Raw genomic sequence first — 25625 nt, 5'->3', positions numbered from 1 at the left:
TCAAAGCCAACTGTGGCTATTGGGATGCAGACCAGCAAGATCTGGAAGGCCTCAGGGCCTGCTGTAAATTATCCAAGACTTGCTTGCAACTGAGCAAACTTATGCTTAGAAACATCCCAAGGGCATGCTTAAAGGGTCAAGGTTTCCCCTTGACATGAACTCTAGTCATGTCCAACTCTGGGGGGTGGTGCTCATCTCCATTTCTAAGCCGAAGAGCCAGTGTTGTCCATAGACACCCCCAAGGTCTTGTGACCAGCATGACTGAATGGAGTGCCAGTACCTTCTTGCAGAAGTGCTACCTATTTGAGTGTTTCCAAACTGCTAGGTTCGCAGAAGCTAGGGCTAACAGCGGGAGCTCATCCCACTCCCTGGATTCGAACCGCTAACCTTTTGGTCAGCAAGTTCAGCAGCTCAATGGTTTAACCCGCTGCACCATCAGGGGACCCTAAAAGGCATAAATGCATAAATTGGTCTGGCATCATTCAAGTCCATTACTTTTTCTGGCACGGAGAGAGAATGCCACCCCATAGCCATGCCCTTTATATCCTTTCAAAGTCCATTCTCTATTGAATTTCCAAGCTCTCTTTTTGCAGGCCTAGAGATTCCCAGAAGCGTACGGCACATTTGATTCCCATTTAATTCCTCACTCATTTCCACTCACCATTGGAAAAGCCTTCCTCCCAAGCCAGGGACCTCCCCTCTCCTCCAGGCGCTGGTGCGGAGCCGGGCAGCAGCAGTCCGGGGAGCGGGTCCAGGTGAGGGGGCGGCAGTGGTGGGTGTAGTGGCCGGGGGGCGCTGGTGGGTTCCTGTGGTGCATTGGGGGGCACCGCTGCTCCCCATGGCAGAAGGGGCAAGCCTCCCGGGGTGCACACGCACAGGGCAAGGGCTGCCAGCACTCCCAATCTGGCCGGTGCCGAGGCAGCGGTTGGTAGAATTCCTGGTAGGTGGGCTCCAACGGGTAGGAATGGTCCATGGAGTGGCGCCGTCTCTGCTGCCCAATATGGTCACAGCCCACCGGCTGGAAGGCACTGCTCCGCTCCTCCTCCCGCCTGAGGGGTGGCACTCCCCCAAACCTGGCACAGGTGGGAGAGAGGGGCTTGCTGCTCTCCTCAAAGAACCTCCTCCGGTCGGCAAACGGCAAGAGGCCCGACTCCTCTGAGTGCCGGGACGGAGACTCTGGCTCGGTCGGCTGCGGACTCCCATTGTTCGGCTGCAGTTTGTGCTCTGGGGACCAGCGCCAGCGCCCCCCGCACCCAGGAACTGGGGGCAGAGGGGACTTGGGAGGCCTCTCAGGCCCTGGGGCTCTCAACCTGGACTCTGGGCCAGGGCTGCGGAAAGTACCGTCTCCTCCAAAGACGCTCAGCTCTGAGCTCCAGCGCTTGATGCTTGGTCCTGATCGTTGAGGCCGGCTCTCTACCAAGGAGGGAGGTGGTGGAGGAGGAGGCAGAGGGGAGGGGGCTTTAGGAGGAGGAGTGGGAGACCAGGAGGGGGTCTCCAAGCCAGAGGGACTCCTTGGGGGCTCCTCAGCTTCCTCCACAGCTTCCTCCCCAAACAAGAGGGCAGCTGAGCCCTTGGACTTCTGCAGCTGAGCCTTCCGCCATTGTATCTCATTCCGCAGGTTGGTGGCAAAGCGGTCGCTCCGCCGGCGCATCTGGGCAGAGCGGTGTGGGGCCAAGACACCCTTCTTGGCAGCTGGGCGGCTCTCTCCTGCATCCCGGATCCCTTCTGTCAATGCATTGGAGGGAACAGGGGGGTCCCCATTTCCTAGCATTTTTTTGTGCTGCACAGACAAGGCAGGGGGCATCTCAACTGAGGCACTTCTGGGTCTTTCAAGGGGACACTTGGTGCCTTCCTTTGTACTCAAGCGGAGATCTGTCTCTTCTACCTGTTCTGGAGACCTCTGCCTGTTCTGGACCTGGTTCTTCCAAGCATTGGGGCTCTTTTGCTCCATGTGGAGTGGAGACACGGTCCATTGGGGATCATCCTGGGCATGGGACACATTCAGCATCTGCAACTGGGCAGCCAGCAAGTGCTCTGGGGCACTATGCCGGTGGCCTAGAGGCCCCGACCAGGAGACATCAGGATGGTGGTCCCGCCTGTTCTCGTCATTCTTTCTTTCTAGATGTTGGTCTTCTGTGGGGCAGACCCCCTCATCTCCTTCATTCAAGAGGGACTCAGCCCTCGGCACCTCCTTCTCCATCACCTGGTCAGTGTGCGAGCTCAGCAAATAGTACTGCTCAGTGGCCAAAGAATCTTTGTTGTGCCCCGTGGAGCTTGGGCTCTCTTGCCCACGGACACAGAGGGAAGTGTCTGAGGTCCAGCGCCCTTTGGGGTTTGGGGGGCCTTCTGGCAGCGGGTTGCAGGCTCTCAAGCTGTCCTGCCTGATGGGAGGCTGAGGAGCAGAGGGGGTGGATTGGACAGAGATCCGAGTGCGGGGCTGCCCAGCTCTGCTGCCCACTGCTGGGTCCACCCCTTCACTTCCTGTCTGCAAGTACCGGGGGTCCGGTGGCAGTGGCTGCTGCTGTGTGGCACTCTCGGTAGAGGATCCCTCCTCAGGGCGCAGGGCGGAGTCAGAGGCGTTGGAGCTGGCGGAGAAGGAGCTGTAGGCGGAATCACGCTTGTCCTGGTACATGGCCTGGTCGATGGGGGAGAGGCTGCCCTCCAAGTAGTTCTGGCCAGCCGGGCCAAGGCTTTCCATGCTCCCCAGGGAGCTGCTCCGGTCGGTGCTGCAATGCCGGGAGAGTGGGCTCCAAGGCAGAGAGAGGTCACTAAGGAAAGGAGGGGGAGAGAGAGAGAAAGAGAGAAGGAGGAAGGCACTCAGTGAGTTGGCATCTGACATTGCAAACGTGCTGAAGTTGACTGTGTTTCTTCTATTCTAAGATGCTATCAACTGAATGACGCATGGCAATTTCAGTGGTACCACCAACAAAAAAATACCCATGATTCTAAGAAAGTGCATCTTAGAATCAAAGAAATAGAATCACAACACCAGGACTGTGGCACAGCTGGCTGGGAATTAGCTGCATTAAGATCACTACTGACTGAAAGGTCATGAGTTCAAAGCCAGCCCGGATCGGAGTGAGCTTCCAACCAATTTGTGTAGCTTGCTGTCGACCTTTGCAGCCCAAAGGTCTGCATCTGTCAAGTAGGAAATTTAGGTACCGCTTATGCAGGGAGGCTAATTGAACTAATTTATGAGGCCATAAAAATCTCTAGCAAGCATGCAAAGAATGAGGAAGTACTTCATCAGTGTCACAAATGGACGGAGAAGCGACAGCTCCCCTGGTGGCCAGAATACCCTCATGAAAAAAGCCAGAGTGTTAAATAGCCTCTGAGTGTGTGTCTATATATGTTGTGTGTCTATGGCATTGAATGTTTGCTGTCTATATTTACATTGTAATCCGTCCTGAGTCCCCTGTGAGAAGGGTGAGAAGGGTGGAACATAAATACTGTAAATAAATAAAATAATAATAATAAGCACATTATTCCCCATTTCTTACAGTTTTCCAATGGGTTGCTGTGAGTTTTCCGAACATGCCACAGATACAGGTGAAACGTCAGGGGAGAATGATTCTGGAACGTGGCCATAAAGCCCAGAAATCTCACAGCAACCCAGTGATTCCGGTCATGAAAGTCTTTGGCAATATAGTATTCCAATGGCTTCCCAAGTGCCAGTGTTTAGGAGCCACTACAGAGAAGACTCTATTCCCTTTAGTACTGTTATCATTATCATCATCATCCATCGCTACCATCATTATTTGTAACCCATCTTTCTCCCAACTAGGACTCAGGATAGCTCAACACTGAAAAAACCCCAATGCAATTAAAAGTGAACCAAAAAATGAACATTGCAATGGCCTGGACTACTGTAGCGGCAGTGGAACAATGGGCCACAGTGGTGCGATGGGTTAAACCCTTGAACTGCTGACCTGAAGGTTGGCAGTTCAAATCTGCGAGATGGGGTGAGCTTTTATCTGTCAAGCTCTAGCTCCTGCCAACCTAGTAGTTCAAAAACATGCAAATGTGAGTAGATAAATAGATACTGCTTCAGTGGGAAAAGGCAAAAAGACGCTCCAAGCCGCCTTGCCAGCCACATGGCCAGGTGGTGACAACGCAAGCTCCTCGGCTTGAAAATGGAGAAAAAGCACCTCCCCAGAGCCAGAGATGAGGACTGCCTCCAGAAGCTGGAAATGAAAGGAGAAGCCTTTGCCTTTCTTTGTATGCACTTGTATTTGATTGTAAAGGCATTGAATCCTTGTCTATGTAAATACTATAATCGCTCTGAGTCCCCTAGGGGAGAAGGGCAGAATATAAATAAGGTGTATTATTATTATTATTATTATTTGAAACACAACAAGATGAGTCCACAACAGACTCTTTGCTAGCTGTTGTACTGGATCACACGTCGGACATTTCCCAAGTGTCTAGGACTTTGTGATGTATCGGCGAATAATACGTGCAGATCCCAGTAAGGTGGCCTTCTGCAGCTGGCAGATGATAATTTTGTCAGCGCCGATTGTGTTTAAGTGCAAGCCAAGGTCTTTAGGCACTGCACCCAATGTGCTGATCACCACTGGGACCATAATAATAATAATAATTGTCGAAGGCTTTCATGGCTGGAATCACTAGGTTCTTGTGGGTTTTTTCGGGCTATAGAGCCATGTTCTAGAGGCATTTCTCCTGACGTTTCGCCTGCATCTATGGCAAGCATCCTCACAACCTCACAACCTCTGAGGATGCTTGCCATAGATGCAGGCGAAACGTCAGGAGAAATGCCTCTAGAACATGGCTCTATAGCCCGAAAAAACCCACAAGAACCTAATAATAATAATAATAATAATAATAATAATATTATTATTATTTCTGACTCTTTGGAAAATCTCAGCACACATCTAGAAATGCCCCAAACAGCAGAACATGGCAAGCCTGGTTTGAGGGCCCTTCTGGGTGATGCACAGACAGAGAGCGAGGGCTAAAAATACTAGAAAATGGATGGCATTCCATGTAAAGTGGGATGATGAGGATGGCATATTTTTAATGGGCGCTTTCCTACTCAGGCAAGGACAAATTAGTGTGTGGGCCCGTGGAGGCATCAAGGGCCACAAATCGTTCTTATTCCCTTTTGCGGAGTAATGGATTAATGGATGGCAAGGATCACGGGAGCGGACGTCACGCCTCCTCTTCTTCTCAATTGCCCTTTTGTTCCGCAGGGCACTGCTTTGCCAAGTCCTGGAGAATTTTCACTGCTGCCTGGTGCAGAAGTGGCATTGAGGGGATGGCAGAGGAAGGTGTTAGCACCAGTCTACCAGTCTCCAAAGTGGCCCACTTTGGGTGGCGTTGGGAAGGGGGTGGACGGGGTCCCGGGCCCTGCCTGCCCACTGAGCCCCTTCTGCAACAAGAAGGGTTGGCTGCTCTGGCTGCTCGGTGGGTTGGCAAAGGAGTCTGGAATCCATTAGCTCCTTTCTCCGGAGCCACCTCCCTTCCGGACTGAGCGAAGAGGAGGAGGAAAGGCGCGACCCAAACAGCAGCCAAGGAGAAAGAGCCATGTTGGGAGGGAAGGGGAGGAATGCCTGCCCCATAAGTCTGCCCTACCTCTAAGCTCTAGACTCCAAAGGAAGGGGAAAGGAAAGAGGGCTATGAAGCCCACTAAACATTCAAGCGCTTGAGGTGCAACTTCATTCAAAGCAATTGAAAAGGGACCTCTTGCTATTACTGACAAGGAGGCTGAGAAAGTTATTCCCCCCATTAATTCTTACTTGGAGCCCCCATGGTGCAGCAGGTTAAACCACTGAGCTGCTGAACTTGCTGACCAAATCCAGGGAGCAGGGTGAGCTCCCACTGTTAGCCCCAGCTTCTGCCAGTTCGAAAACATGCAAGTGTGATCAATAGGTACTGTTTCTGCACAAAGGTAACGGTGCTCCATGCAGTCACTTTTGTTTTTTTGTCGTGTCAGGAGCGACTTGAGAAACTGCAAGTCGTTTCTGGTGTCATGCAGTCATGCTGGCCACATAACATGGGAGGTGTCTATGTTAATCTTATGGTTATGTTTTTTTTACTTGTATGTTTTGTGTTTTGTGTTTCTGCCAACCTAGCAGTTCGAAAATATGCAAATGTGAGTAGATCAATAGGTACCGCTCCAGCAGGAAGGTAACGGCGCTCCATGCAGTCATGCCGGCCACATGACCTTGGAGGTGTCTATGGACAACGCCGGCTCTTTGGCTTAGAAATGGAGATGAGCACCACACCCCAGAGTCAGACATGACTGGACTTAATGTCAGGGGACAACCTTTACCTTTACCTATGTTTTGTGATGTTACCTGGGAACTGCTCTGAGTCCTTTTGGGGAGATGGAGTGGTATATAAATAAAGTTTTATTATTGTTGTTGTTGTTGTTAATGCTGGTTCTTCAGCTTAGAAATGGAGATGCACACCAGCCCCCAGAGTTGGACACAACTAGACTTAATGTCAGGGGAAACCTTTAACTTTACTTAACATGTTGGCTGGGGGATTCTGGGACATGTAGTCCAAAAAAAGACACTTCCCCAAGTTCTTTAATATTTATTTATTTATTTATTTATTTATGCATTTATTGACCGCCCCTCTCAGCCCGAGGGCGACTCGGGGCGGTGAACAGCAACAAAAAGGACAGTGTACAATAAATCACGACAATACAAACCAGACAATACAAACATAACATATACTTATACTAAAAATCCGCTTCGTCAAGTCCTGGGGTCATAGCCAAAATTCATAGTCCTAGTTCATTCCAGTGTCGTTTCAAGATACACTCAATCGAAGGCCTGCTCGAAGAACCATGTTTTCAGGCCCCTACGAAAGGCCATCAAGGAGGGCGCCTGTCTAACTTCAGCAGGGAGGGTGTTCCACAGCCGGGGGGCCACCACCGAGAAGGCCCGCTCTCTCGTCCCCGCCAGACGTGCCTGTGAGGCAGGCGGGACCGAGAGAAGGGCCTCCCCGGATGATCTCAAGGCCCTCGTGGGCTCATAGGCCGAGATGCTTGTTGCATTTTAATATGATGCTTGTTGCATTTTAAGAGCTGTAGTTCAGAAAAAGGAATTTTCCCAAGATCTGGTAGCATGCTGACTGTGGAATTGTCAGGCACTGTAATTATTTATTTATTTTTTTGTCGTGTCAGGAGCGACCTGAGAAACTGCAAGTCACTTCTGGTGTGAGAGAATTGGCCGTCTGCAAGGACGTTGCCCAGGGGACACCTGGATGATTTGACATTTTATCATCCTTGTGGGAGGCTTCTCTTATGTCCCCGCATGAGGAGCTGGAGCTGATAGAGGGAGCTCATCTGCCTCTCCCCGGATTCGAACCTGCGACCTGTCGGTCTTCAGTCCTACCGGCACAGGGGTTTAACCCACTGCGCCACCGGGGGCTCAGGCACTGTAATGCCGAAATAGGAGTCTGTCTGATCACTGCAAGGTTCTGGGAGTTACCATTCAAAAGGGGATTTTTCTGCCTCTTGAGCATTTTGGAGGTATCCTGGGTTCAGTCCCAGGGAAACAGACCCAAGGAGATACACATCCCATCCCATCCCATCCCCCTTCCACAGACACAAAGAGGCACTCACCTGGTGTCGCAACCGGAGTGCCAGGAGAGGCTGAAGGCATCAGGCGGACAGGGCATGGTGGGCGCCTCAGTCCGGCCCTCGGAAAGCTTGGCCAGGTGCCATGAGTGCGGCCGGATGAGGGGCACGTTCCTCCTGCAAAGGGGACAATAGGAAGACAATTGAGGGAGGAAGCCGCACACCAACCTCCCATCCACTCAAACACCCACCATCCACGGCTCTCACGCAGAAGTCACACGGGATGTTAAACGATGTAACACAATTTTTGTTCCTGGGTTAGAAATGTCATTATTTCCTCTATTATAAAAACATGGGAAATGTTTATCAAATATTCCAGATATATAAACCTCACTTGTCACATAACACTTCCCAACAAAGGATTCCCCCAGGCAGGAAGCACCCAGGCTTTGGGGCTGCAAGGCTATTCAATGTGAATCAAGGTGAACAATTGCAGCATTCACTCTTGCCTCCAACAGACAAGAGTTCTTTCTCCCATCTTGGGCATTGTTCCAGAGATATATACTGTATATACTCAAGTATAAGCCTAGTTTTCCAGCCCCTTTTTTAGGCTGAAAAAGCTCCCCTCGGCTTATACTCGAGTCAAAGGTATTTATTATTTCACTCTGTCATTAGTATTATTTTTATTACATTTATTGTTTTGCTCTTTTATTTGTATTATTACATTTACATTATTTTACTCTATTATTATATTACATTTATTTTACTCTATTTATTATTATTATTATAACATTTATTATTTTACTCTATTGTTATTTTTATTACATTTTATTTTATTCTATTTATTATTATTATTATTATTACATTTATTATTTTATTACATTTTATTTTATTCTATTTATTATTATTATTATTACATTTATTATTTTACTTTACTATTGCTGTTATTATTATATTTATTATTTTACTCTATTATTATTGGAAGGATACGTAAGCACATTTACACGGAAAAAGGTTAGAATAATGGTTTAATCAAAGTTGGTCAGTCTTATTTTAGATTACAGTTTTATGTAAACACTAGCCGTCCCCTGCCACACGTTGCTGTGGCCCACATGGGGGTTTTGTGTGGAAGGTTTGGCCCAATTCTATCGTCGGTGGGGTTCAGAATGCTCTGTGATTGTAGGTGAACTATAAATCCCAGCAACTACAACTCCCAAATGTCAAGATTCTATTTTCCCCAAACTCCACCAGTGTTCACATTTGGGCATATGGAGTATTCGTGTAGAGTTTGGTCCAGATCCATCAATGTTTTGAGTCCACAGTGATCTCTGGATGTAGGTGAACTACAACTCCAAAAGCAAAGGACACCCTTCCAGTATTTTCTGTTTGTCATGGGAGTCTTGTGTGCCAAGTTTGGTTCAATTCCATCATTGGTGGGGTTCAGAATGCTCTTTGATTGTAGGTGAACTATAAATCCCAGCAACTACAACTCCCAAATGACAAAATCTATTTTTTGAGTGAAGGACATACATTGGGTTGTTAGGTGTCATGTGTCCAAATTTAGTGTCAATTCGTCCAGTGGTTTTTGAGTTCTATTAATCCCACAAACGAACATTACATTTTTATTTATATAGATTGAAAAAAATTAACCTATTGAATTAATGTAATTTAATTAGTATCTATTTTTATTTTGAAATTGACCAGTAGCGGCTGCATTTCCCACGCTCGGCTTATATTTGAGTCAATACGTTTCCCCAGTTTTTTGCAGTAAAATTAAGTTCCTCGGCTTCTATTTGGGTCGGCTTACATTCGAGTATATACGGTAAACCCCACTTGCCTAGTTTCCAACAGACCTCACAACCACATAGATGAGGATTGCTGTGAGTTTTCCAGGCTGTCTGGCATGTTCCAGAAGCATTCTCTCCTGATGTTTTACCCACATCTATGGCAGGCATCCTCAGAGGTTGCGAGGTCTGTTAGAAAGTAGGCAAGTGGGGTTTATATATCTGTGGAATAATGTAACTTTGTTTTTGCAGAACATATTTTTGCAGCATATTTTGCTCTCGTTTTTCAATGAATATCTCATCGAGTCTCAACCAATTCAACAACAGACCTCACTACCTCTGAGGATGCTTGCCATAGATGCAGGCAAAACATCAGGAGAGAATGCCTCTAGACCATGGCCATATAGCCCGAAAAAACCTACAACAACCCATCAATTCAACATAGTTTGTGGCAGCCACAAAAACCCAAGTTTCTGGAGTAGAACTATTACCAAAGTAAGTCCTGCACAATTAAACAGGAAATAACACTTTCAAACAGAACATTTTTCAAATTTTGTTACATAGTGTTATCCTTCTACACAGTCGGCAGTGGCAACTGGTCATCTCAAAGTCAAATGAAGTCTCCTTAAGTGACCACATTCTCAACGGCTATCTACTGGCACTAGCGGATCGTCTAGTCCTCAGGATGGAGAAGGAGAGCTCTACCCATCTTGCCAGAAGGTTCCAAAAATAGGGAAACAGATTAGACATCTCAGTATTTCAGTTAGTCCCTCTTCTCTTTCTCTCTCCATTCTGGGAGCTGTAGTACCTGAGCTCCAGTAGGGAGAAAGTGCTCTAGTTCTGCCACATTCTGGGTTGCTGCAAGGAACCCTTGGGTCTAGAGGTGGCCGTGACCCTTTGCCCCATGGCCATGAAGTCACCCCAACCCACAGGCTTAACTCATCCCGATGGGGGATTCTCCACCTCCAGAGTTTCCTGTTAGCATGACCCAGCAGATCTTCTTTTTTGTGTGTCAGGACCGACTTGAGAAACTGCAAGTCGCTTCTGGCATGAGAGAATTGGCTGTCTGCAAGGACATTGCCCAGGGGATGCCTGGAGGTTTTGATGTTTTACTATCCTTGTGGAAGATTTCTCTCATGTCCCCGCACTGGGAGCTGGAGCTGACAGAGGGAGCTCATCCATGCTCTCCCCGGATTCAAACCTCCGACCTGTTGGTCTTCAATCCTGTTGGCACAAGGGTTTAACCCATTGCAGCACTGGGGGCTCCCAGACAGAATGGTGAGGTGCCAGCACTCCTTGGTCGGAGAAGGTGAAGGAGTCCCCGGATTCAAACCTCCAACCTGTCGGTCTTAAATCCTGTCGGCACAAGGGTTTAACCCAGTGTTTCTCAACCTGGGGGTCAGGACCCCGGGGAGGTCGCAAGGGGGTGTCAGAGGGGTCACCAAAGACCATCAGAAAACACAGTGTATTCTGTTGGTAATGGGGGTTCTGTGTGGGAAGTTTGGCCTAATTGTATCATTGGTAGGCTTCAGAATGCTCTTTGATTGCAAATGAACTATAAATCCCAGCAACTACAACTCCCAAATGTCAAAGTCTATTTTCACCAAACTCTACCAGTGTTCACATTTGGGCATATTGAGTATTTGTGCCAAGTTTGGTCCAGATACATCATTGTTTGAGTTCACAGTGCTCTTTGGACAACTCCCAAACCCTTCCAGTATTTTCTGTTGGTCATGGGAGTTCTGTGTACCAAGTTTGGTTCAATCTCATCATTGGTGGAGCTCAGAATGTTCTTTGATTGCAGGTGAACTATAAATCCCAGCAACTACAACTCCCAAATGACAAAATCAATCCCCTTCCCAACCCAATAGAATTCACAGTGAGTTCACAGTGCTCTTTGGATGTAGGTGAACTACATCTCCCAAACTCAAGGTCAATGCCCACCAAACCCTTCCAGTATTTTCTGTTGGTCTTGGGAGTTCTGTGTACCAAGTTTGGTTCAATCTCATCATTGGTGGAGCTCAGAATGTTCTTTGATTGCAGGTGAACTATAAATCCCAGCAACTACAACTCCCAAATGACAAAATCAATCCCCTTCCCAACCCAATAGAATTCACAGTGAGTTCACAGTGCTCTTTGGATGTAGGTGAACTACAGCTCCCAAACTCAAGGTCAATGCCCACCAAACCCTTCCAATATTTTCTGCTGGTCATGAGAGTTATGTGTGCCAAGTCTGGTTCAATTGCATCGTTGGTGGAGTTCAGAATGCTCTTTTAATTTAAACGAACTATAAATCCCAGCAACTACAACTCCCAAATGACAAAATCAATCAAGTATGCAAATTTAGGCATATTGAGTATTTGTGCCAAATTTGGTCCAGTGAATGAAAATACATTCTACATATCAGATATTTACATTATGATTCATAACATTAGCAAAATTGCAGTTATCAAGTCGCAACAAAAATAATGTCGTGGTTGGGGGTCACCACAACATGAGGGACTGTATTAAGGGGTCGCAGTATTAGGAAGGTTGGAAACCACTGGTTTAACCCATTGTGCCACTGGGGGCTCCTATGAACAAAGCTTTGAAGGTAAAGGTAAAGGTTGTCCCCTGACATTAAGTCCAGTCATGTCTGACTCTGGGGTGTGGTACTCATCTCCATTTCTAAGCTGAAGAGCCAGCATTGTCCATAGACACCTCCAAGGTCATGTGGCCGGCATGACTGCATGGAGCGCCGTTACCTTCCCGCCGGAGCGGTACCTATTGATCTACTCACATTTGCATGTTTTCGAACTGCTAGGTTGGCAGAAGCTAGGGCTGACAGCGGAAGCTCACGCCGCTCCCCGGAATCGAACCTGCAACCTTTCGATCAACAAGCTCAGCAGCTCAGTGCTTTAACCCACTGCGCAACTGGATATATTCCGGCTCTCTGTGACACGGCTCCACAACATTGGCACCCGAATGGGGACCATCACAGCTGCTAACTCACATGCCAAGCAGCCAAGGAGGGCACGGCGTGGGCATCTAGTACTCCTTTTCTGTCCTTTGGTACCACGTTGGCTAATACCACCCCAAAAGCAACAGCAGATTCACAAATAGAAGGAAGGTGTGGAACGGGATTCCCTAAGAGAACCCTCTGGTAGCATCAGAGGGGCAGCAATGATGGCCTAAATATGGTACATCATCCAAAATACTTGGATTCAGCCTGGATTCCTCTTCCAAAAAGGAAGCAATGCAAGACAGCAAGGGGTCAATGGGCTTTGCAGGTTCCCCAACTCACCTGGGAGACGCCTTGGGGACAGAGGAGGACCCTGCCCAGTAGAGCGGAGCTGCCGAGACGAGGCAACCCAGAGGGTCTGGGTATGACTGCAAGCCAGATTAGGAGGGAAGCAGGGAGGGAGGGGCTCCTTGCTGGACAGAGGCTTCCTGCCCCCCCAACAATAACACCCCCCTCCAGAGCCAGACGCCATCCTCATCTCCTCCCAGCCAGGAAACACTGAGGAAGTGATGGCCGGAGAGATAGTGGCCATATCAGGCTTGGGACGCCCCAAGGGAAGAGGGCTTCCTGGTTCTTGGAGGAGCAGCAGCAGAGGTGGCCCCCACCTCCTCCTTCCCAGGCAGGCAGACAAAAGGTATTAATGGTGGGGAGGGAGCCAATTGAGAGGGAAGGGGCTCATAAGAGGAGAGACAGTTTTTTGTCTGCCCCCCCCCCCCCAATAAAAACATGGAGCAAGAAGGAACTCCAGCCCAGAAAGGGGAATTCCTCTGCTGGAGTTGTTGTCCACCCCCCCACCCCCCAGTCCAAACACACTCACAGGAAGTGGCTGGGACAGAGCGCAGGAAGAGTGAGATCATAGTCATCTCTCTCTGTAGTGGGAGCCATTGCATTGGGGCGAAAGGAGAAATTGAGGGTGCGTGGGTGGGCCGGGGAAGGGTCAAAACCAACCAGGAGAGCCCTGGGAACGGAGATAAATATCCTGGATGCACTTGTAAAAGAGCAAGGAGGCCAGAGTAGATGTGTAGCTCTTCTATGTCCCAAAATTGTCCTTGAGGGACTAGAGCAGTGATTCTCAACCTGGGGGTCGGGACCCCTGGGGGCATCATGATGGGGTGTCGGAGGGGTCGCCAAAGACCATCAGGATACACAGTATTTTCTGCTGGTCATGGGAGTTCTGTGAGGGAAGTCTGGCCCATTTCTATTGTTGGTGGGGTTCAGAATGTTCTCTGATTGTAGGTGAACTATAAATATCAGCAACTACAACTCCCAAATGTCAAGGTCTATTTTCCCCAAACTCCAACAGTGTTCACATTTATGCATATTGAGTATTCATGCCAAGTTTGGTCCAGATCCATCATTGTTTGAGTCCACAGTGCTTTCTGGTAATAGGTGAACTACAACTCCCAAGCTCAAGGCCAATGCTCACCTAACCCTTTCATTATTTTTTGCTGGTTATGGCCGTTCTGTGTGCCAAGTTTGGGTCAATTCCATCTCTGGTGGAGTTCAGAAGGCTCTTTGATTATAGGTGAACTATAAATCCCAGCAACTACAACTCCCAAGGTCCAAAGAATGAAAATACATCCTGCCTATCAGATATTGACATGACGATTCATAACAGTAGCAAAATTCCAGTTATGAAGTAGCAACTAAAATAATTTTAGGGTTGGGGGTCACCACAACATGAGGAAATGTATTAAGGGGTTGCAGCGTTAGGAAGGTTGGGAACCACTGGTCTAGAGGCTGGGAAATAGGGGGTCTCAATGCATGAGCGTTAAGTGATTGTGGGTGGCAAATGAGCTGCCCCCACCTTGTCCCCCCACCCCCAATGCATCCATCAATTGCATATCACATTAGGATGGTTGACCCTTTAGAATGGAAAACCTGGGGGGGGGGGAACACATCTTACCTGCCCCTTACTTCCTATGGAATACCTGACCCCATTTCACCCCAATATTTTTTGGCAGCTGGTGGATGCTTTCCTGCCTCGGCAAGGCCAGACATTTCTGTATTATTTCCTCATACTTTCCTTCCAACCATCTATCCATATCTATATAAATATTAATTAATTAATAATACTGATTATTATTATTATCTATCATTCGAGCCCCCTGGTGGTGCAGCCGGTTAAACCACTGAGCTGCTGAACTTGCTGACCAAAAGGTTGGTGGTTCAAATCTGGGGAGTGAGGTGAGCTCCTGGTGTTAGCCCCAGCTTCTGCCAACCTAGCAGTTCGATAACATGCAAATGTGAGTAGATCAAGGCAAGGGCACTCCATGCAGTCATACTGGCCACATGACCTTGGAGGTGTCTACGGGTAACGCTGGCTCTTCGGCTTAGAAATGGAGATGTGTGCCACCTACTCAGAGTCGGACACAACTAGACTTAATGTCAGGGGAAACCTTTACCTATCTTTACCTATCTTTCACTCTCTCACCATCCGTCCATCCATCCGTCTATCCATCCGTCCATCCATCCATTTCTCTATCTATCTCCTAAGTCTGCCTGTGTGCTCTTGCTTTACTCATTCCTCTTCTAAGATAGCTTTGCTTTTAACTACTATAGACTGCCACAGGGGGTACACAGAGTTGCAGGGGAAGGAGGGGAAGGAACCTTTTATGACACATACACGCACATTTCCACACACACCTGTGGCATCTCAGCACAAAGGTCCTGGCATTCCAGGGCTTCCAGTCAGGCAAACGCAAGGCTTTGGGTGCATTCCTCAACCCGTCTCCTCTGCAGTCAGTTCTGCTGGGCACAAACTCAGGGTAAGCCGGGCAGGAGGCAGCCTTTGCTCTCCTGGCAGCCGAGGGAGGCCTGAAGGGAAACGGAGATCCCCGTGCCAAGAGGGAAAGCCCCATGGCAACCATTGGCCGCACCCAAGTTCCTGGAGCAGAGAGGGAGAGGGCAGAGGATCCGCTTGTCTGCGCCATCCTCCAGGAGGAAAGCAGATGGCCGGGCAGGGATATATATTCCTTTCCTTGCGCCAAAGAGGCTATATTTACACATTACTCATCTGCCCAGGCAAATGCTGGACCTCGACAGCGCAAAAGGAGCTCCTCGTTCCAATCAAAAGAGTTTTGTCTGAACCCAAAGACGGCCAGGGCAACGCCAAAGACATCTGTGCCCTTGCTTTGCTGGCTATTTGAACACTTCTTGTTTTATGTATTGTCGAAGGCTTTCATGGCTGGAATCACTAGGTTCTTGTAGGTTTTTTCGGGCTATAGGGCCATGTTCTAGAGGCATTTCTCCTGACGTTTCGCCTGCATCTATGGCAAGCATCCTCAGAGCATCCTACCTCTGAGGATGCTTGCCATAGGTGCAGACGAAACGTCAGGAGAAATGCCTCTAGAACATGGCCTTATAGCCCGAAAAAACCTACAAGAACCTACTTCTTGTTTTGCAGGATCAAATGTTCTTTTCAAACATTTTGTCAAATGTGTGATTTGTGGAAGGTGGGAGGCACCAGAGGGTGGTGAGAAAAGGAAGGGTGTAACGGAGTGAAATACAAGCCGGTCCTGAGCAAAACCAGTGTTGGTTGGTTGGCGGCCAAAGTGGAGATTGGGGTGGGGGCTTCCTTTGGAAAGGGGCCTCCCCCACCCCATTTCCCCTCTGACTGTTTGTTTTGGCTTCTTGCAAGAAGAGAGGTTGGCCCTGATTCCTGACACAAGGGGGCAGCAGGCCCTCGAATTAGGGACCCTGGGAAGGGATCTGGAGGAAGGGGAGGCCAGAGGAACCCCCAAGACCCCCTGCAGTGAGCCTGGAAGCCAGGGTTGAAAAGCTACAGTTGCATCTTCAGAGATGCTTCACTTCTCATGCAAAATGAGAGAGGGAGGAATAGAAGGGAAGGAGGAATCCCTCTCCATGTTTACTTTTGACATTCTAGTGCAGTGTTTCTCAACCTTCCTTACACCGCGACTCCTTAATACAGTTCCTCATGTTGTGGTGACGCCCCAACCATAACATTATTTTCATTGCTTCTTTATAACTGTAATTTTGCTACAGTTATGAATTGTAATGTAAATATCTGATATGCAGGATGTATATCATTCACTGGACCAAATTTGGCACAAATACCCATATGCCCAAATTTGAATACTGGTGGGGTTGGGGGTTGATTTTGTCATTTGGGAGTTGTAGTTGCCTGAATTTATAGTTAAACTACAACCAAAGAGCATTCTAAACCCCACCAACCATAGAATTGGGCCAAACTTCCCATACAGAACCTCCATGACCAACAGAAAATACTGTGTTGTTGTAGGTTTTTTGAGCTGTATGGCCATGGTCTAGAGGCATTCTCTCCTGACGTTTCGCCTGCATCTATGGCAAGCATCCTCAGAGGTAGTGAGGTCTGTTGGAACTAGGAAAAAGGGTTTATATATCTGTGGAATGACCAGGGTGAGACAAAGGACTCTTGTCTGCTGGATGAGAAAGCTGATGAGGAAACACAACATACGAACTATCTACATACCCATCAAGAAAATCCAGCAAATGCTATATTCAGCAAAGGACAAGAGAGATCCTCTCACTTCTGCAGGAGTCTACCGTATACCATGCAGTTGTGGACAAGTCTACAGAGGGACCACCAAACGCAGCAGCATTGACCAGACACAAATCGAGAAACGTGAAAGGCACTGCAGACTACTTCAGCCAGAGAAGTCAGCCATAGCAGAGCACCTGATGAATCAACCTGGACACAGCATATGATTTGTGAACACAGAAATGCTGGACCACTCTCACAACCACCATGTCAGACTACACAAAGAAGCCATTGAAATCCACAAGCATGAGAACAATTTCAACAGAAAGGAGGAAAACATGAAAATGAACAAAATCTGGCTACCAATATTAAAATTACAACAGCAAAACAACAGAGAGTAAACAATCAGGCACATCTAATCACCTCTCAACAAAAGATTCCCCCAGGCACTGACAAGCCATCAAATGCTAATTGAGGTGGTCAGTTGAAACATTCACACCTAGCTCCAGCAGACAAGAGTCCTTTGTCTCACCCTGGTCATTCCACAGATATATAAACCCATTTTCCTACTTCCAACAGACCTCACTACCTCTGAGGATGCTTGTCATAGATGCAGGCGAACAGTCAGGAGAAAATGCCTCTAGAACATGGCCATATAACCCGGAAAAACCTACAACAACCCAGTGATTCCGGCCATGAAAGCCTTCGAAAATACAGAAAATACTGGGTTTTCTAGTGGTCTTTGGCAACCTCTCTGACATGCTCTCACGGCCCCACTGGACCAAATTGGGCACAAATACACAATACACCCAAATTTGAATACTGGTGGAGTTGGGGGGTTGATTTTGTCATTTGGGAGTTGTAGTTGATATATATTTCGTATCAAAAGCATTGCATAAATGAGTATAGAACCGATAAAAATAGAAGGAGTGCAGGTGGCTAAATATCTTTGGACCAAAAACGGGCAACAGCAATGGCATTGTCTGTAGCCTTCAATAATTCTTCCTCTGTATGAGGGTCTTCCTCCAGGGGCAAACCAAGAATGGGCAACTTGGAAGTCCCTGAACAGACTCAGAAGTGGAGTGGGCAGAACAAAAGACAACCTGGGAAAATGGCACTACCTAAAAGAATCTCACACCTTGTGTGACTGTGGAGCAGAACAGACAACTCCACATCTGTATGCTTGTCCACTTGTAGTTGATGGGATTATTAGTTCAACTACAATCAAAGAGCATTCTGAATGCCATCAATGATGGAATTGGATCAAACATGGCATACAAAACTCCCATGACACTGAAAATACTGGAAGAGTTTGGTGGGCATTGACCTTGAGTTTTGTAGTTGTAGTTCACCTATATCCAGAGAGCACTGTGAACTCAAAAAATGATATATCTGGACCAGACTTGGCACAAATACTCAATATGCCAAAATGTAAATGCTGGTGAAGTTTGGGAAAAATAGGCCTTGACATTTGGGGGTTGTAGTTGCGTGGATTTATAGTCCACCTATAATCAAAGAGCATTCTGAACCCCAGCAATGGTAGAATTGGTCTAAACTTCCCAGACAGAACCTCCATGACCAACAGAAAATACTGTGTTTTCTGATGGTCTTTGGTGGCCACCTCACACCCCTCGCGACCCCTTCAGGAGTCCCGACCCCCAGGTTGAGAAACACTGCTCTTACAGAGATATACTACAGTATAACCAAAATTGCCAGAAAAATATAAATGCAGGAGGACATTGTTATCCAAACAATCTCACAATAAAAACAGCATCCAGAACAAACTCATAACAACAACAACAACATCACCATCAACAAAGGCCAGCACATAGAGAACTCAACTGAGGAGGCCCCAAGGTGACAAAAGAAAGGTCTTCACCCACAAAAGCCATTGAACTGCAACTCCCTGCATTTTTCATGCGCTCCCTTGCCCGCACACTGACATGCACCAAGCACGCCTGCTCTCCCCTCCCCTCCCTGCTTGGAGCCTCAAAAACAGTCCTCCCTTTGGCTGAGAGGGCGGCTGAGGTCACCGTAGAGGAGGGCTATTGGTGGGAGGATTCGCCAAAGGAAGAGAAGGATAGGCGGAGAGGTCTTCATCCTTCTCTGCCAAAGGGGTTCCTAAGACCATCAGAAATGTGTATTTTCTTATTATCTGTTGGGAGGATGTGAGTGGTGTCTTCCTGCCCAGCAGAAGGCAACTGGAGTGGATGACCCTTGGGCCCAACTTCCAACTCTAGGTTTCTGTTTCCAACAATAGCTTGCATGTATAGGTTGCTCATCCCCAGTGGCCACTCTATGACTTCTGCTGCATTTCAAATTTTCCCTCCTGAATCTGGAGAGAGTCCTTTCAGACGTACAATCCACATGCTCTGCCCTGGGGTTCTCTTGCGCCTCACCTGCGGAGGATCATCTTGAGGGTACGGTAGGAGCCCTTGATGAGGATCAGGGCCTCTTGGCGTGAGCCATAAAGTGGCGTCCCGTTGATGTTCACCAGCTCGTCCCCGGAGCGCATCTTCTGAGACAGGGCCGCCTTCCCTCCATCTTCCACCTGGAGAGAAAGGAAATGCAAAACGTCAGGAAAAATGGTTCTGTCATAAAAACATGAGGAAAGTTTGGGTTGTTGTAGGTTTTCTCGGGCTATATGGCCATGTTCTAGAGCACTGTTTCTCAACCTGGGGGTCAGGACCCCTGAGGGGGTCGCAAGGGGGTGCCAGAGGGGTCACCAAAGACCAGTAGAAAACACAGTGTTTTATGTTGGTCATGGGGGTCCTGTGTGCCAAGTTTGGTTCAATTCCATCATTGGTGGAGTTCAAAATACTCTTTGATTGGAGGTGAACTATAAATCCCAGCAACTACAACTCCTAAATGTCAAGGTCTATTGTACCCAAACTTCACCAGTGTTCACATTTGGGCATATTGCGTATTCATGCCAAGTTTGGTTCAGATCATTCATTGTCTGAATCCACAGTGCTCTCTGCCTGTAGGTGAACTATAACTCCCAAACTCAAGGTCAATGCCCACCAAACCCTTTCAGTATTTTCTGTTGGTCATGGGAGTTCTGTGTGCCAAGTTTGGTTCAATTCCATCGTTGGTGGAGATCAGAATGCTCTTTGATGTAAGGTGAACTATAAATCCCAGCAACTACAACTCCCAAATGACAAAATCAATCCTCCCCCAACCCCACCAGTATTCAGATTTGGATGTATGGGATATTTGTGCCAAATTAGATCCAGTGAATGAAAATACATCCTGCATATCAGATATTTACATTACGATTCATAACAGTAGCTAAATTACAGTTAAGAAGTAGCAATGACAATGTTATGATGGGCGGTCCCCACAACATAAGGAATTATATTAAGGGGTCATGGCATTAGGAAGGTTGAGAAACACTGTTCTAGAAGCATTTAGGAGAGAATGCCTCTAGAACACGGCCATATAGCCCGAAAAAACCTACAACAACCCAGTGATTCCAGCCATGAAAGCCTTCGACAATACAATGAGGAAAGTTTCTTAAACTGACACAAGACACAAGTATGTGCTTTCCACCTACGTAACCATGAAGCCAACAGGAAATTGAAAGTTACCTGGGAATGTCAAGAGCTCAAACACTCTTTCATCCTAAATATCTTGGTATCATCTTAGATCGAAGACTAACATTCAGGAAACACTAAGTGTGAACATTAAGCACAAAGTAGCTGCACACAATAACATCCTGTGGAAACTTACTAAAAGCACATGGGGAGCAGACCCAAAATTAATACGAACATCATCCCTAGCTGAACTGCAGAGTATGCCTGCCTTGTGTGGCATACACAAAGCAGGTGAACATAGCACTGAATGAAACATGCAGAATAATCACAGGATGTTTGAAACCTACACCTTTTGATAGACTCTACAAGCTGGCTGGCATTGCCCTCCCACCCCACCCCAATGTGCGATGGGAAGTTGCTGCTAACTATGAGAGTAAGAAGGTTGAATGCTGTGAAAGCCATTCACTGCATGGCTATCAGCCTCCTCTAAGTAGACTCAAATCAAGGAAAACCTTCATGGGAATGACCTCTCCTCTTAATATTCCCCGAGGAACAGCATTCCTCTGGGCAAGTAAAGTAAAGGTAAAGGTTTTTCCCTGACGTTAAGTCCAGTCCAACTCTGGGGGTTGGTGCTCATTTCCATTTTGAAGCCGAAGAGCCAGCGTTGTCCATAGACACCTCCGAGGTCATGTGGCCAGAATGACTGCAAAGACTACCAGCATTGAACTGATGGTCCTCTGCCATCAACTCTGCTGGACCGGCCATGTTGTCCGGATGCCTTACCACTGTCTCCCAAAGCGGTTGCTCTACTCAGAACTCAAGAACGGAAAATGGGATGTTGGAGGACAGGAAAAGAGATTTAAAGATGAGCAAAAACCCAACCTTAAAAACTGTGGCATAGACACAGAGAACTGGGAAGCCCTGGCTCTTGAGTGCTCCAGTTGGAGGTCAGCTGTGACCAGCAATGCTGTAGAATTTGAAGAGGCCCGAATGGAGGGCAAAAGAGAGAAACATGCCAAGAGGAAGACATGTCAAACCAATCCTGACTGGGACTGCCTTCCAATTGGAAACTGATGCCATCACTGTGGGAGAACATGCAGGTCAAGCATAGGGCTCCATAGTCACCTATGTACCCACTGCCAGTACAGCAAACATGGAAGACCATCACCCTCGGGCTATGAGGGATCACCTAAGTAAGTAAGTAAGGCCAATAAATGCTAATCAAGGGTTAGGATTAGTGTTAGGTGGCCAATTGAAACATTCACACCTATCTCAAACAGACAAGGGTTCTTTCTCCCACCCTGGACTTCATTCCAAAGATATATAAACCTCATTTTCCTAGTTTCCAGCAGACCTCACAACCTCTGAGGATGCCTGCCATAGATGCAGGCAAAATGTCAGGAGAGAATGCTCCTGGAATATGGCCAGACAGTCTGGAAAACTCACAACAACCCAGTGTTCTGGCCATGAAAGCCTTTGACAAGACATCAACCTTTACCCCAACTGCAGTGCCCACAGTTTCAGCTGGGTATTTTGCTCCATCTGGGGCCAGAAATGTTTGGAAAGAAACGGATAAACTCGGCCTTCCCTCAAAAGTCCCTTCCTTCCGCTCCGTCTTCAAAAGTTCAAGGACCGGCTGGGAAAACAGATGTGGAACACAAGGCAACAATAGCACAAACATCACATCTCTCCCACCCACTTTCTTTCATCCTGCTGTTAAATCCTGGGCCCCTTCCTCACTGCTCCAAGTTTGCAACCGGGAACTAAAGCCTGTTTGGCAGGGGGACTTGCATAACATACTTTTAATCCTTCCTTTTCATTAAAAGCTATGCAGTAGAGGCACTCCAAATTAGAATCATAGAATCATAGAATTGGAAGAGATCTCATGGGCCATCCAGTCCAACCCCATTCTGCCAAGAAGCAGGAAAATTGCATTCAAAGCACCCCCGACAGATGGCCATCCAGCCTGTTAAAAACTTCCAAAGAAGGAGCCTCCACCACAGAGAGTTCCACCGCTGAACAGCTCTCACAGTCAGGAAGTTCTTCCTAATGTTCAAATGGAATCTCCTTTCTTGTAGTTTGAAGCCATTGTTCCGCATCCTAGTCTCCAGGGCAGAAGTAAACAAGCTTGCTCCCTCCTCCTCCCTTTGACTTCCTATCACGTATTTATATATGGTTATCATGTCTCCTCTCAGCCTTCTCTTCTTCAGACGAAACATGCCCAGCTCTTTAAGCCGCTCCTCATAGGGCTTGTTCTCCGGAGCCTTGATAATTTTAGTCGCCCTCCTCTGGACACACTCCAGCTTGTCAATATCTCTCTTCAATTGTGGTGCCCAGAATTGGACACAATATTGCTGCCTGGTTCCTCCTGAGTTGCTTCTCTGCACACACAAATCACCTTCCCTCTCCTGGAATAGCTGTTTTCAGTCTCCTTTGAAAGAAGAAAGTAGGATAACTACAACACACTCAGACAGACCCACCAACCAGCCTACCTTGCAAAGGAGATGCAACCCATTCCCCTCCTTTCCACTGCTTCTCTAGGCCAAAGTGCCTCCTGTGTCTCTTTGCCTTGGCCTAAGAGAAGGGTGCCACGTTCCCCTTAGATGTGCAAGATGTAGATCAGCCCCTCTTCCTCCCATAAAAGGCCAAACAGGCAGCACTGAGTCCCCACTTTTGTCTGTTCAGGAGAAAGTCTGCGATCCAGCGGAGAGTGAAGCCCTGGGCTGGGCAAGGCAACCCTTTTCTCCCTACTTCCACCCCAAGAGTCACATGAAAGAAGAAGGAGTCAGCGCATGGTTCGCCCCCAGGCTGCTTCCCTCGTGGCCAAGACAAGGACCCATTGTGCGCCCAAATGCCAGAGCTGCCATCCGGAGCCCACGGATGGCTGCCATGTTGATGATGCCAGGCCTGCACAGCCTGTGCCAAAGTGCCATGCCTCACAGCTGGGTCCGGGGCAAGCACTGGACTGCTCCCGTCGACCCAGAAGAACTCTGGGGCTAGGGATCCTTTCATGCCAGACAATAACAGTGCTGTGATTCTGCAATGATTGTCATGCATCCTGGGATTTGCAGTTTAGGAATTCTCAGGTGGAGAGTTCCAAAACACAGATCCCAGGACTGTGCTGGATACCCAGGTGTTTTTCAACCTGGGGATCGGAACCCTTGAGGGTGTCATGAGGGGGGTGTCAAAGGGGCCGCCAAAGACCATCAGAAAACACATTTCTGTTGGTCATGGGGGTTCTGTGTGGGACGTTTGGTCCAATTCTATCATTGGTGGGGTTCGGAATTCTCTTTGATTGTACGTGAACTATAAATCCCAGCAACTACAATGCCCAAATGTGAAGGTCTATTTCCCCCAAACTCCACCAGGGTTGGGGCATACTGAGTATTTGTGCCAAGTTTGGTCCAGATCCATCATTGTTTGATGCCACAGTGCTCTTCATGAAGGTGAACTATTTTTATTTATTTATTTACAGTATTTATATTCCGCCCTTCTCACCCTGCAGGGGACTCACATATATGGCAAACATTCAATGCCATAGACACACAACATATATAGACAGACACTCAGAGGCTATTTAACAATCCAACTTTTTCATGAGGGTATTCTGGCCTTCCTGAGGGTATTCTGGCCACCAGGGGAGCTGTCACTTCACGTTCCATTTGTGACACTGATGAAGTACTTCCTCATTCTTTGCATGCTTGCTGGAGATGTTTATGGCCTCGTAAATTAGTTAAATTAGCCTCCCCACATAAATGGTACCTTAATTTCCTACTTGACAGATGCAACTGTCTTTTGGGCTGCAAAAGACGACAACAAGCTACACAATTTGGTTGGAAGCTCACTCTAACCCGGGCTGGCTTCGAACTCATGACTCTTCGGTCTTAATCCAGCTGACTCCCAGCCACCTGTGCCACAGTCTTGGTGCAACTACAACTCCAGAACTCAAGGTCCATGCCCATCAAACCCAGTATTTTCTGTTGGTCATGGGAGTTCTGTGTGTGAATTCACTCATTGGTGGAGTTCAGAATGCTCTTTGATTGTAGGTGAACTATAAATCCCACCAACTACAACTTTCAGATATTTGCATAATCATAACAGTAGCAAAATTACAGTTACAAGGAAAATAATGTTACGGTTGGGCATCCCCGCAACATGAGGAAATGTATTAAGGGGTCATGGCATTAGGAAGGTTGAGAAGCACTGCCATAGTACTTCTCTTGCAAAAACATGCTTCCTCTTGATATGGTCTCCCTCTCTTTGCTGAACCTTGGCCCTTGGCTACAGACAGTCAAAAGGCCAGCACCTCGCCAAGCTGCTGGTTAGAACTTTCTAATAACCGGTAACAAACAAAAACATTAGCTGGATACTCAAACACTCCAGCCCTAAGGGCAGGGATGGAAGTGATTGTGGGATTGCTGTATCTGGGACGCATTTCACCATTCAAAATTAATTCAAATCCAAACCAGCTTGTTCTCAAACTATCATAAGAGCAACAAGATCTTTCAGTCAGTTGGGAACTGGAATCCTTGGTCCATTTAAATAAATATCTGCATTTCTGCTCATGGCATGCAGATGCTCATGGCAAGACAGAAAGGAGAGCACTTGTAACCAAACTGTGTCCCAATGACACAACACCAAAAAGGCTCTTCAACTTTCTGTGTCTCCTAAGGTTGTCATGACATTTGCTTGCATGTCTCTGCCTTGGGTCCAACATCTAGGCACTTAGCTGTAACCATCCAAATCCTGACTCTGCAAGAAGCCCCATAGCTATAGGGCAAGAGGTCAGCTGGGAAAAGAAGACCACAAGTCACTAGCCCAGGAAAATGTGTTTATGTATGTATGTGTGTGTCTCCTGCCTCTCCAGTTCATCCTCAGTTCCCCAAAAAACTCAACACGGACAAATGCAAGATACTCCACTTAGGCAGAAAAAAATGAATTGCAAAGAGACAGAATGGGGGACAATGCCTGGCTCCACAGCAGGATGTGTGAAAAAAATCTTGGAGTCCTCGTGAACAGGAAGGTAAACCTGAGCCAATAATGTGATGTGGTGGCTGTAAAAATAGGAGTCTAGTGTCTAGATCAGGGGTCCTCAAACTAAGGCCCAGGGGCCGGATATGGCCCTCCAAGGTCATTTACCCAGCCCTCGCTCAGGGTCAACCTAAGTCTGAAACGACTTGAAAGTACACAACAACAACAATCCTATCCCATCAGCTAAAAGCAGGCTCACACTTCCCATTGAAATACTAATGTTTATATTTGTTAAAATTGTTCT

General features: G+C 47.5%; 1 protein-coding gene across 2 annotated transcripts in view; it reads right to left on the bottom strand.

Annotated features, from left to right (window-relative positions):
* Positions 1 to 25625, bottom strand: part of SHROOM4 (shroom family member 4) — a 65425-nt gene that overhangs the window by 21755 nt on the left and 18045 nt on the right. Inside the window, exons 1-4 of one of the 2 annotated variants that reach the window (XM_067471594.1) lie at positions 22843 to 23101; positions 19214 to 19365; positions 7595 to 7726; positions 662 to 2768 (exon numbers count right to left, since the gene is read on the bottom strand). In XM_067471594.1, the coding sequence (XP_067327695.1) occupies positions 662 to 2768; positions 7595 to 7726; positions 19214 to 19329 (2355 nt within the window). In that variant the 5' untranslated portion in view covers positions 19330 to 19365; positions 22843 to 23101. Of the gene's footprint in view, positions 1 to 661; positions 2769 to 7594; positions 7727 to 19213; positions 19366 to 22842; positions 23102 to 25625 lie in introns of those variants that run through there. The other variant, XM_067471593.1, reaches the window with a different exon arrangement.

This window comes from Anolis sagrei, chromosome 10 (assembly GCF_037176765.1).
Source record: "Anolis sagrei isolate rAnoSag1 chromosome 10, rAnoSag1.mat, whole genome shotgun sequence".
NCBI classification, from domain to species: Eukaryota; Metazoa; Chordata; class Lepidosauria; order Squamata; family Dactyloidae; genus Anolis; species Anolis sagrei.
The sequence above is the reverse complement of the archived record's forward strand: the minus strand, read 5'-3'. Positions and strand labels throughout refer to the sequence as shown.